The 13,530-nt window shown below is 36.5% G+C and overlaps 1 protein-coding gene across 9 annotated transcripts in view; it reads right to left on the minus strand.

The window, feature by feature from the left end:
• KANSL1L (KAT8 regulatory NSL complex subunit 1 like) overlaps positions 1 to 13,530 on the minus strand; it is a 125,902-nt gene that overhangs the window by 5,140 nt on the left and 107,232 nt on the right. For 8 of the 9 annotated variants that reach the window (XM_027566351.1, XM_027566345.1, XM_027566328.1 and 5 more), the window contains 4 exons: positions 4,234 to 4,362; positions 2,612 to 2,730; positions 1,742 to 1,866; positions 261 to 315 (listed from right to left, as the gene is read on the minus strand). In XM_027566351.1, the coding sequence (XP_027422152.1) occupies positions 261 to 315; positions 1,742 to 1,866; positions 2,612 to 2,730; positions 4,234 to 4,362 (428 nt within the window). The remainder of the gene's footprint in view (positions 1 to 260; positions 316 to 1,741; positions 1,867 to 2,611; positions 2,731 to 4,233; positions 4,363 to 13,530) is intronic. The other variant, XM_027566361.1, reaches the window with a different exon arrangement.

The raw sequence follows: 13,530 nt of genomic DNA on the forward strand, positions 1-13,530 counted from the left end.
CATGTATGGAAATGGTATGTTTTATTTTTGCTTTTGTTTATTTTTTATGCATGTTGTCTTTGTAGGCAAATTTGTACAAAACACTTTCCTAATCAAATTAATACCTTTAGTGAGGAACTTTTCATAAGTTTTGAAAATAAAAAATCAAAGAGGGCTTATAGTTCCATTTAGTTCCTCAAATATCAAATTAAGCACATGGAAAAGAAATTAAGCAGTCTTCATAATAAGTGCGATTATCCCATGAGTGAAAGGCAACTTACCTCTTCTTCACCTAAATCATATTCATCCAAAGGCTGAAGAACAACCATCCTCCAGCTGTTGAAGATAGAACCAATTTCAAATAGCTTTTCTTAATCTATCTAAATGTAGCAATTTTATTCTATAAGCACAACCAATATAGTAGTGTTTTCTTTCTTTGGGATTTCCATAATTCAACTGGTTGTAGTATTTTAGTACTTCATTTTTTAAAAGAGACAAAATACTTGTACCATGAGAAGGGGACAAGGAGAAGACGAGGCTTTGCTTTGGGCCTTACAATAAACAGTCTCTTCTACATAGTTGCATTTTATACCTAAGAATGTACTAATTTTGAAATGAGTTAGTGGTATGCTGATAAACTGGCACAGAAAATAAAAGGAAAAAAGCTGTGATTTGTAGCATTTGCCAGTTTGTTTGTGTGAAGACTCCCATCATGGCCTCACATCACAGGACTTGTATATTAAAAACCAGGTCAACCAGCGAGCTCCAGCCTACCACTGGAAACTGGAAAGACTGTTGCTATAGAACTTGTAACCACCAAGTGTTGTTTTTACTTAATATACAATGTATCAACAGATTCTCTGTAGGAATTCGTCTAATACTTGCTAGAGTATTAGGAGTTCTCTCACTGCCTCAAATCAATTATGAATAAAAGGATCAATTTAGCTAGAATAGAGATGGGTAGGAATAACTGCAGTTGTCATCAGCTGTCTTGTTTCTATCCTTTTCTATATCTACTTCTTGGTGCCAGATTTATAATCTTGAAAGTGCTTTCATTATCACTAAAAAATTTGACTAAGTTGGCTGCCAGGAGACAGATCTGTGTATGGTATTCGAGGACATCCACAACCTGGTTCCAGTTTATTTTTGAGCCTTCATTTCGTTTATCACTCTAAACAAAACCTTAGTCTCTGGCTTAGCCTTGCATGATTGCTCCTGTGCCTGAGTTATGGTCTTCCTGTGTGAACACACACTTTCTCCTTCTGCCCCACCCCCTTTTCCTAATATACTCCTAGGTCTTCCCACTCTTCTTGATATTTGACGTGTGTATTGCGGACCTGGAGATACATGAGAATCTTTTGTTGTCACAGGAGTGGTAGTTGCTTTCTTTGAACTCTGTGCAAATCTCCATTTTAAAGAGCAAAGATTGTTAATGGAATTATTTACATCCCTAAAGTACCTTTTAGTTCCATGTACACCATAGAAGACTAAATGTTGAATGAAAAAATACTCAAAAGTACTAAAGTAAGTAAATCTTAAGAATTTCCCTTTCTTATTAAAACCTGAGAAATAAAGCTGCGTTACTATATGGCATTATTTTTCAGCATGAGTAATGTAAAGGTTTCTTTCACTGTCTTCCCTCCATGTAACCATATAAATGGGATAAAGGCAGAAAACAGCATCTTGTTTATGTTAAATAAAAATTTTAACTTCACTGAAAGTTATTCAAGAAAGGAAAATTAAAGGATGTAAGTATACATACCTTGGAGTAAGTATTTCCTTATATTGGAGCTTCTCTAATTTAGCTGGGGCCACTAACGACATGGGGATCACAATATTATCTATATCATAAGAGCTCTCACTTCGCAATCTTCGTCGTGCCGTATTCTGCAAGACAGGATTACAGTAGTTTGACAACAGTTTTGGTTATGTATGCTGATACTCCTTTTATGAGTATATAAAGAAAATATGGAGTGCCTCTAAGTTTTATAAATATATTATAAAATCTGACCATAAGATATTAAGAAAAACAAATATACATAACTTCTATGAAACAGTACATTTGTGTGTGCACACATTCAAGTCTGTTTTTAAAACCATTAAAAAATATGAATGCCTTAAAATACAAAACTCTTAGCAGAAAAGGTACTCTAAAGCACCCTAAATGACAGTGAAATCTTTTAGCCAACTCGTTTTTATTAGGAAGAACTATGAGGTAAAATGTTTGGTGAGCCATTTAATGAAGATTATTTTTACAGTCTTCATTTATGTGTTCCTAGGCCCTGAGCGTCATGCTGTTTTTCTAAATCCGCCCATGTTTTGACCTCTGCTCCCGACCAGATAACAAAACACAAAACAATGTAAGAATAACGCAAGTGCTGGATTCTTACTTAGCCTCACTAGTTTTTAACACACACAAAAAAACCATAGTCAAGAATTAATGAACAATTAGCTCCCTAATAAAATTTAATCAATATATTGTTTCTTAGTAAGATAATTCTAAATATGCTAATTATGTGCTAGTAAATAAAGCTGTTAACAAAATATCCTGTTTAGGTCCCCCCCACCACCCACCAGATGCGTGAGCTTAAGTCTGTAAAGCAACTTGAAAGTTCACTGTACAAAAACCTACTTGTGATGATGAATTCTGGGTTCTTGATAGAACATTGACATTAGTAACTGCAGTAAAAGTGCTTTGGGATCCTGGTTCTGTGCGCTGAAAAGCAAATTCTTCAAATCTAGTTCTTTCTCCTGCCATGGAAAGACCATTGAGAGTGTCATACATTAAATGTAACTGGAAAGTATCAGAATTTGTTTTCCTAGTTTGGTAATGTGAGTCTTGATCAGTTTATTGATTTTAATTTTTTAAATTCATGTATCAAAAACAAAACGAAGGAAATTTTATAAAAATCTCAGTCACACTTGCCATTTTCTGGAGTCTTGACAGTTTATACCCAGTATATCATTTCTTTAATCTCATCTCCCTTTACTATGTTCGTGCTTTCTGTAACTCTTATTCAGCTGTTGAACTTCTAAGATTTACCTGGTAATTTTCTTCTCTAGTTTTTCATTTTTAAAATGTCTTTGACTTTATGATCAACTTTTTGGAAGATTTTCTTAACTTCTGACTTGATTTCTGAATATGTTTCTCTATTAAAGTACTAATTTCTAAAAGTTCTTGTTTCCTTTTACTCTGTTTTTAAATAACACCCTATTTCAGGAATGAAACTTTCAAGATCCTGATTATAAGATTATTTCCAACTTTATTTTGTTTTCTTCCGTGTTCCTTTTTTCCATTTGTTTTGGGTCTCTATTTGTGCGATTTGTTTATTCTCATACTGCCCTTGTTTATATTACCACATATCTTGAAAAGTAATTTCCTGTGTAACATAAAATTTAATACAGTCTATATATTATTCCAGTTGTTTAAAAACATCCTTTCTAGCTAGTTGTTTCTTCAAATCGGTATCCATGCATTAAAAATGGTTGTTGCATACAGAGCTGTCTAGTTCCTTTGTAGTATAGCATTTTACCTGTGGTGTTCTTGTATTCATGTTAAATCCACCATGTATAATATAGTTCAGTACATCTTGGGTATAGTTTCTAATTTATTGGGTATACTGACATACTGTACCTAGGGCATACTTCACTAACGTACATAATGTTAGAGCCTCTAGAACAATGAATAAGATCCAACAGAGTATACAGATTATTTGTTATTTAATACACATCATCCCAGTTAAGTTTTGTGTTACTAGCAGAGTTCTAGTTTCAAAGGTATCTCTTCATCTTGGCACTGTAAGGTCTTAAGGGCAATTCAGCTAGGTGGCTGAGTTACTTAGATGCATCTCATCCAGTTTATCAAAATTCTGAAGAAGCTGCAGCAAATCAGCATCTCCACAAAAGGAACCAGGTATGGTAATCTCTAAAGGACAACCTTGTACTAACACGTTCTGAGTCCAGAGCACAGTGCTAGAGACTGAAGTCCCATCCAGGAGAACAGTTGGTAGAAAATAACTCCGGTTAGGAAACATAGGAAGGAAATTCTTAATTTCCATAAAGTGGATGGAATCCCAGTCTACATAATTCTGAATTGACGACATGAATTTGCTGTTTGGTGTTCATAGAACCATGGATGTTTTGTGTAATTAGTGACTTCTGGGTTATTACTTCCATGAGGCAGGGCTTTTGGAGATCAGAATTTTATTATTTTCAGTTTTTACTACTGGTGCTCATGTCCTCATTTGAACTTACCTATTGCTGTTTCACTCAAGTGTCTTTTCTTTCTTCCCTGTAATAGCTGCACAGAAGATTCTGACTCTATTTGAGGCTTGCATATAGAGGAATATCCATTTCTCCATTGATTCAGAGAAGTATTACGTACTAAAATGGAAAGAAAAATGAAATTTTAGTTCCTTAACACAAGTATGATGAACATGTTAACTTGCTTTTACTTTATAACATTGCAGAATATTGATATACCAGTTCAAAATGACATAAATAACATATGAAGATGAAATACCCCTAAGCTGAAAATAATAGAGTAAGATTTATTAAAAACATCTTCATGAAGTGCCCCAATTCCTATAGTTTCTCCATTATTTGAAGAGGAAAGGTGATCTCTTGTGTCTTCTAAGTTAGGAACTTTTACAGAGAAGATATGTTCAGATCTGTAAATCTTGACTGAACTTCCTCTGAATCATTAAGTTAGTTTATGCTCACCCTTAGATCTGGTAACAGTTCAGGACTAAGTAAGATTATAGAATCATAAGAGACTGGGATCTCTTGAGAGCAATAACCAGATTTCATCAAACTCTTGACAGTGCCTAGTGCCATTCTTTTTAAAGCAATGAATTTTTAAAACTTTGAAGTCATTTAATACCTATCTGCATCAGCTGCCTGAACTGTAAAATAGGGATAATAGCTATTGTGGGATTATGAGGATTGAGTGAGTTAATTCCTGTAGTGGTCACTAGAAGGATTTCTGACCTAAGTATGCAATAAATGTTAGTTTCATCATTACTGTTTTCTGTCTAAACCCTATATTTGCAATGCTGGATTAATAACCAAATTGGCTTCTTTTTTTGAAATGTTTGGAGATGTGGAAAGGATGGCTTAAGTGACAAATTCTAACCAACACTGAAAAAAAGAGTATGGATGGTCTGCCAACAGTGACAGCAACTAAGATTTCATGATGGCAAAGCACCCTAAAAATGATAGACAAAACTTTTACACATAGATGCACAGATCTACACATTTACATCCATATTAGCATGTTAAAAAATGAAACTTTTAAGTAGAACAATTTCTGAACAATCTCTGAAAGCCTAATACCTTAAGAAATTTGAAGAGCAAACTGCAAAAGCACAAGAGAGTACTGCCGCAAAAGTGTGATCATCAAAGGAGCTCTGAATCTGGAGGAAAGAAACAATTACCTGTAGTAGAATTACCTGTAGAATGACTACACATACTAACACAGCCAGGATCCTTGAAGCTTCAGCAGAGAAATGGATGGGTGGATAGATAAGGCAATGCCCAGGTGCCCCACTTTGAAAACATGTCCTGCCCATCCATAACTGCCTCTGAAAACAATACTGAGTGTAAATTTTTTCCTCTTCCATGAGGAGGATCTCAAGCAGTGGCGAAACAATCTTAACAGTCAACACGAACTTTAGAGATGAAAACACAAGACTCCAACAAGAAGTAATAGCAACAAGTGTAAAAGTTTTCTCAAGAAATATCTAATGGGTTCACAGAATACAAATTTACAAGTCTTCAAAATAATATTGCCAAGAGAAAGGCAAAAGGCCTCTCCAAAGAGACCTCAGAAATGGAAAGGATAATTGAACAAAATCTTATTGGCCTGAATAACAGAATGGATATAACTAAAAATCAAGATCAATGAATTGGAACAGTAATTCTAAAACTCAAAGGAACAGTGATGGAAACAGGAAAAAAATTTCTGGAAGAGGACAAACCAAAAGAGGGTAAAAAATTGGAAAGGATAGAATGAATGAGAGGCAATATTGGAAGAAGCAATAACCAAAAATATTTACACAATAGTAACCCTAAGGTTTCAGTAACTCGAGCATCAAAGCAAATGGGGGGGAAAAAACCCAAACATCAGTATGAAGACATCCTAAAAATTACCAGAGAAGGGGGAAATTATCACAAAGGAGTGAGAATCAGATTGACATAAAAGCAAATGCAGGAGAAAAATGGTGACTTAAAGCATTCATGGAAAACTAAACAAGATCCTAAGGTTTCTACCTACTCCCTCAAAGATTTCTACCCAAGAAAAATAATGCAGAGAAAAATGTTAAATAGTAAATAACATAGGCATAATTCTAAAGTTCATTTCTACAAAGGTGTATCTAGAATTGTGAGTTGGGTTTTAAAACACCTGGCATGTATTGGTGTTCCCACAGTGTCCACCACTATTGTTTTCCAGAGTATTTTCAAGAAAAATCCAGGTAAATTCAACCCATCTCTTCTAAAGGAATTCACCACCCACCTTGTCTCATAAAAGCACATCAGACTTTGTGAAGAAACCTTAACCTTTACTAAAGTGATCCTTTAAATTTAATTTTATTCAAAAGTTTCATTACACTTTTCTCCCTCTTACTCTTTGGTAATTTGTAACATTATAATGGACTCTTGAAATAGTAGGAAATATAATTCAGAGTGTAACACACATTCTCTTTACCTATGCTCATTGTAGTAGTAACCCCAGCCTTTCAGCTTGCTTACCCAGATCTGAATTCCATCCTAAAATATATTTTGACCCAGTATCTCTCATATTCCCTGTCTTCCCTTCCTCCCTTTCATTTATAGAGAGCCAATTACATGCCAGGCATGTAATTTGATTTTTAAAAATATAACTTGCTACAGGGATTTGGGGAAAATAATTGATTAGGAAGTTGATTATTTCCCCAAATAATTGATTTGGGGAAAATAATTGGTCAATTTGTTTTGATCAATCAAAATGATTGATTTCCTAATCAAAATAATTGATTAGGAAAATAATTGATTTCCCCAAATCAATTTGGGGAAAATGATTAATTATTTGATTAATTGAAATCAAATAATTGATTTCAGCAGTATAGATAGGGCTCATTAATTTGGACTAAACTGGTAGAAATACAGAGGAGCAGGTTTGAAGTGTAAGATCACTGATGGTGGGGTTTAGATAAGGTAAGCGCAGGTAAAGAAGGCTGAGCCTTAGGGTTCTGACCTGTGTGGGTTGTTGCTGTTTCTGCACTTTAAACTTTTTATTTTGACATAATTTCAGACTTACAGAAAACCTGCAGTAACAACAAGTGCCACTTTAATTCAGATTCCCTAAATATTATCATTTTACCACAATGGCTGTCAATGAAATTAAGTTGCTGACATGATGCTTCTCTATTCTAAATATGCCAATGTTTAAGGGCATTCTCTTACATAGCCACACAACTATCAAAACCAAGAATTAATGCTGTTAGCTAACTGTATAACTTACTCAAATTTCACCAGTTAGTCCTGTAATGTTCTTCACAGCAAATCCTGTATTCAGTGGACAGGTTTCTGTTTCCTCATATCTGAAATAGTTCCAGTGTCTAGTTTTTCATGACTGAATATTTTGATGAGTATAGGCCCTTAAGTTGGCTTTGGTATTTTCTCACCACTGGCAACTACACAAATCTTCAATTTTTTGTCTTTTCTCTACTTTGTTGTTAGCTGAAATGAGTAGTTGTCAAATTGCTAACTCTAATGCACAGTATAGGATAAATCCAACATCTGAGGCAAAGCACAAAACCATCTATTTACCTTCAATTTACCCTGCAAGAATAACAGGCTATGACAAGGTATGCAGTTGTTTCCATTTTAAAATCTTACATATAATGGGCCAACAGCATCTGAACCACCTGGGACCTTGTTAGAATCTCAGACCCCATTCCAGACTTACTGAATTAGAATCTGCATTCTAACAATAGCCCCAAAGTAATTTGCACATTAAAACTTGAGAAACAGTGATTTGGAACACTTGACTTTTCCTCTAGATTCCAGTTAAGTATTACATAAAGCTACACTTGGCATCACCATCTTACTGGAGTTCCTTTTTGCCCTTTTCCCATCACCCTTAACCTCTCTTCCTCTGCTGTCCACTAGGCAGTGTACACACTCATCCTGTTTTTTAGAATATTTTTATCATGTTGGTACCCATAATATCATTTAATAGTCATTTGTGTGTCTGCTTCTATCATATAATTTAACTTCCCATGATTCACCTTTGATTTTTCAGCACTTAATAGTCTACTTGGCACAGAGAAGGTGGTCAATTAATACTGGGTTCTAGTTTTACTCAGTATTTATTGACCACCTTCTCTGTGCCAAGTAGACTATTAAGTGCTGAAAAATCAAAAGTGAATAGCTGGGTTCTAGTTTTACTAGAACCAGTGTTCTTGCCTGGAGAATCCCAGGGACGGGGGAGCCTGGTGGGCTGCCGTCTATGGGGTCGCACAGAGTCGGACATGACTGAAGCGACTTAGCAGCAGTTTTGCTCTGGAGAAGGCAATGGCACCCCACTCCAGTACTCTTGCCTGGAAAATCCCACGGACAGAGGAGCCTGGTAGGCTGCAGTCCATGGGGTCATGAAGAGTCGGACACGACTGAGCAACTTCACTTTGACTTCACTTTCATGCATTGGAGAAGGAAATGGCAACCCACTCCAGTGTTCTTGCCTGGAGAATCCCAGGGACGGGGGAGCCTGGTGGGCTGCCGTCTATGGGGTCGCACAGAGTCGGACACGACTGAAGCGACTTAGCAGTAGCAGCAGTACTCAATTCTACAGAAAAGAAAAACTAGTGACCAGCTATTTAAGACACATGAAATTTGGGTTGAGAGTGGGAGGGAATGGGGAAAGTAGAAAAGGAGAGTAAAAGTTGCTCACTTGTCCGACTCTTTGTGACCCCTTGGACTGTACAGTCCATGGAATTCTCCAGGCCAGAATACTGGAGTGGGTAGCTTTTCCTTTCTCCAGGCGATCTTCCTAACCAAGAGACTAAATTCAGGTCTTCCACATTGCAGGTGAATTCTTTACCAGCTGAGCCACAAGGGAAGTCCAGGAAAGGACAAATTGGTACACAAAAAAGTACTGATTTGCCTAAAGTTACAGTGTAAGTTCGATGCAGGAACCAGGATACTCAAAAGCCGGTGCTCTGGGACAACCAGAGGGATGGGATAGGGAGAGAGGTGAGGGAGGGTTCAAGATGGGGGGACACGTGTGCACCTGTGGCTGATTCATGTCAATGTATGGCAAGAACCATCACAATACTGTAAAGTAATCCTCAAATTAATAAATGAAAAAAAAAGGTAGCATTCCATTCAAATGTTTTCCACTCCTAGCTTTTAATTTTCCATTACTAACATGTCATTATATTATTGATACATCAGTAATAATTTTGTGCCTAACATTTACACTGCTCCATTTTTTAAAGTCAGATAAATTAGAGTAACAGAAGAAACATAATTACAGAAGAAATATAATGACTTTGTTTTTGCAAATTCACTTTCAGTCATATACATAAATTTCATATTCACATTTCAAATGTAATAATTTTAATGCCAACAAAGGCCCGTCTAGTCCAGGCTATGGTTTTTCCAGTGGTCATGTATGGATGTGAGAGTTGGACTGTGAAGAAAGCTGAGCGCCGAAGAATTGATGCTTTTGAACTGTGGTGTTGGAGAAGACTCTTGAGAGTCCTTTGGACTGCAAGGAGATCCAATCAGTCCATTCTGAAGGAGATCAGCCCTGAGATTTCTTTGGAAGGAATAATGCTAAAGCTGAAACTCCAGTACTTTGGCCACCTCATGCGAAGAGCTGACTCATTGGAAAAGGCTCTGATGCTGGGAGGGATTGGGGGCAGGAGGAGAAGGGGATGACAGAGGATGAGATGGCTGGATGGCATCACCGACTCGATGGATGTGAGTTTGAGTGAACTCCGGGAGTTGGTGATGGACAGGGAGGCCTGGCGTGCTGCGATTCATGGGGTCACAAAGAGTCGGACACAACTGAGCGACTGAACTGAACTGAACTGAATTTTAATTTGGATATATGTATAAGTTTTTTTTTAACCTGATAACTTATTTTTTCAGATGGTCACCTAACATTCCTCTGATTAGAAACAGTAGCATTTAACTATTCCCTAGCTGTTGGAACTACTTATAATCATCATAATTTTATTTGTATTATGGGCATTCTTAGAATAATCATCTTGCACACATTTTTTAATTAAAAAAATTTTAATCTAGGATAAATTCCAAGAAGCACAATTGTATCATGAAAAATATCTAAACATAAGCTATACTTTCCTGTATTTCTTTTGCACAGGCAATTCCTTGTTCTTAGTGCTTTCATTTCATTTCTTTAACTTTTTACAGTGGAAAAATTTCAAGAAACATACATGGAATAATGAACTCCCCTGTTCCTATGATTCAGCATCAAGAGTGCTGGTAACCAACTTGTTTTCTCTCTCTCCCACCGAGTATTTAAAAACACATTCCAAATATTGCCTACATATATGTCAGCTTGAATCGAATAAACTAACAAACTGTGTTTATGTAACTGCATGCATTATTACATCTAACATAATAGTTTATTAATATGCAACAGTAAGTCCATGTTCAAATTTCTTGTCTTAGAAACTGTGTGTCTACAGCTGAGTTAATGAGGATCTTTTAAGAGGCCTACAGGCTGCATCTGGCTGAAGCAAGTATAAATATTTTTACATGGATATAATTGTATCATTTGTTTTTGTTCAGTGCCTAAATCAAGTCATGTCCAACTCTTTGTGACCCCATGGACTGTAGCCCACCAGGCTCCTCTGTCTGTGGGGTTTCCCAGGCAACAACAGTGGAGTGGGTTGCCATTTCCTTCTTGAGGGCACCTTCCTGGACCAGGGATTGAAACTGTGTCTCTTTCATCGGCAGGTAGATTCTTTACCATGGAGCTCCCTGGAAAGTCCCAGTTGTATCATACATAGAAGTAAAACTTTTGTCCTTTTAGATCACTCACCATTCTTGGATAAATGTTTATATCCTTAGATAAACTTTTACAATGTTTTTAAAAATGTATGTTCCATTGGGTTAGACAGATAACCATATTCCTACTGTTCTCCAAGTTGTTTTTAATTTTTCATTACCACAAATAATGTTAAGTATATCAGTGAATAAAGGTGGTTTCATATTTAGCATTAGATTGGGTTCTTGGAAATGGATTTATCAGGTCAGAATAGAGTTAACAGTTTAGTAAATGTTTATTGTGAACAAGTACAGACGTTTTTTTTTTCCTTAATGAGATTTAAAAAAATTAATCATTTAAAGGCCTTATAATGCATTTCAGGGGATCTTCCCACCTCAGGGATGGAACCAGCGTGTCTCAGGCAGGTTCTTTACCACTAGTGCCAAGGCTGTAACAAATGCATTTCACAGTACTTCCCAAAAGGCTTGTATCAATTAATTGTACCTGTAATATTTGAGGGTACTATTTTTGCTACACAGTTTTCCCAGAACTGATGATTATATGTCTAATATTATTAATGTAATTGGAGAAAGGAAAAACATTTAGCACAGTGTCTGTCACATAGATACCCAGTACATGTTAGCTATAATTTTTTTAAATTTACTTATTTTTAAATTGAAGGATAATTGCTTTACAGAATTTTGCTGTTTTCTGTCAAACCTCAACATGAATCAGCCATAGGTATACATATATCCCCTCTCTTTTGATTAGTTAGCATTTTCATTATTATCATGAATACATCTAGTTTTTCTTCTAATTCTTTTAAGATGCCACTTTTAATATTTACCTCTTTAATCTATCTGGAATGTATTTTAATGTTCATCCACCTTAAATTTGTTTTAAGGTGCTATATGACATAAAGATCTCATGTTATTTTACCAAAAAGTCATTCCTTAATACCTCTGATTACAGAAAAATAGTCATTTTAAATGTGGGCTCTGAGCAAGACTATTTGGATTTGAATCTTGCATCTGCTACATCTTAACTTTGATTTGGGAAAAGTTAGTCAAGCAGAAAATAGCCTATAGCCTGACATACTATGCAGAACAGTTTTAAAAATGCTTTAACAGAGCTGCTGCTAAGTCACTTCAGTTGTGTCCGACTCTGTGCGACCCCAGAGACGGCAGCCCACCAGGCTCCCCTGTCCCTGGGATTCTCCAGGCAAGAACACCGGAGTGAGTTGCCATTTCCTTCTCCAGTGCATGAAAGTGAAAAGTGAAAGTGAAATTGCTCAGTCGTGTCCACCTCTTAGTGACCCCATGGACTGCAACCCACTAGGCTCCTCCATCCATGGGATTTTCCAGGCAAGAGTACTGGAGTGGGCTACACAAATGTATATAGGACATTTGAGCTCATAGCCACCTTAACTTCATTTTGTCTAAACAAATCACTTTCATACTTAATGGGAAGGCCATCAGCTTGAACAATCATCTTAAGACAGAATGATAGATTTTTTCTATCAACAACTGTTAAATAAGATTTCTTTCAACAGAAAAGAGATGTTAAGATAGGAAACTTTTTTATATCTTGCATTAAAGGAGTGGTAAAATGATTTTAAAGTTTTTAGCAGTCCACTGTGGCTCCTTTGCCTGTGTGTGAAAGGTCATCCCTGGTGGCTCAGATGGTAAAGAATCTGCCTGCAATGCAGGAGACCTGGGTTCAATCCCTGAATTGGGAAGATGCCCTGGAGTAGGGAATAGTCACCAACTCCAGTATTTTTGCCTGGAGAATTCGATGGACAGAGGAGCCTGATGGGCTATATAGTCCATGGGTACAAAAAGAGTCAGACACAACTTTGCCTGTGTGTACTGAAACCTTACAGGGTTGTACAGATTAAAGGAAATTACAGATATAAAGCCCTTCATTACTGTAATAGTGTATAAGGAATGCTTCATAAGAATTGTTATTACTGTTTATTAGGCTATCTTTTCCACTCTAATAGGAAATATCATTCATATAATAAATCCTTGGGCTTATCTCTAGGCTTTTTATTTAGTTCCCTTGGCTTCTAACAGCATCAAAATGTTTTAATGATTATACCTCTATATTTCGATATCTGACACCTTATTAGTTCAGTTCACTCAGTCATGTCCAACTCTTTGCGACCCAATGGTCTGCAGCACGCTAGGCTTCCCTGTCTATCACCAACTTCCGAAACTTACTCAAACTCATGTCCATCGAGTTGGTGATGCCATCCAACCATCTTATCCTCTGTCATGCCCTTCTCCTCCTGCCTTCAATCTTTAGCAGCATCAGAGTCTTTTCAAGTAAGTCAGTTCTTCGAATCAGGTGGCCAAAGTATTGGAGTTTCAGCTTCAGCATCAGTCCTTCCAATGAATATTCAGTACTGATCTCCTTTAGGATGGACTGGTTGGATCTCCTTGCAGTCCAAGGGACTCTCAAGAGTTCTCCAACACCACAGTTCAAAAGCATCAATTCTTCTGCACTCAGCTTTCTTTATAGTCCAACTCTCACATCATACATGACTA

Source organism: Bos indicus x Bos taurus, chromosome 2 (assembly GCF_003369695.1).
Source record: "Bos indicus x Bos taurus breed Angus x Brahman F1 hybrid chromosome 2, Bos_hybrid_MaternalHap_v2.0, whole genome shotgun sequence".
In the NCBI taxonomy this organism is placed as follows: Eukaryota; Metazoa; Chordata; class Mammalia; order Artiodactyla; family Bovidae; genus Bos; species Bos indicus x Bos taurus.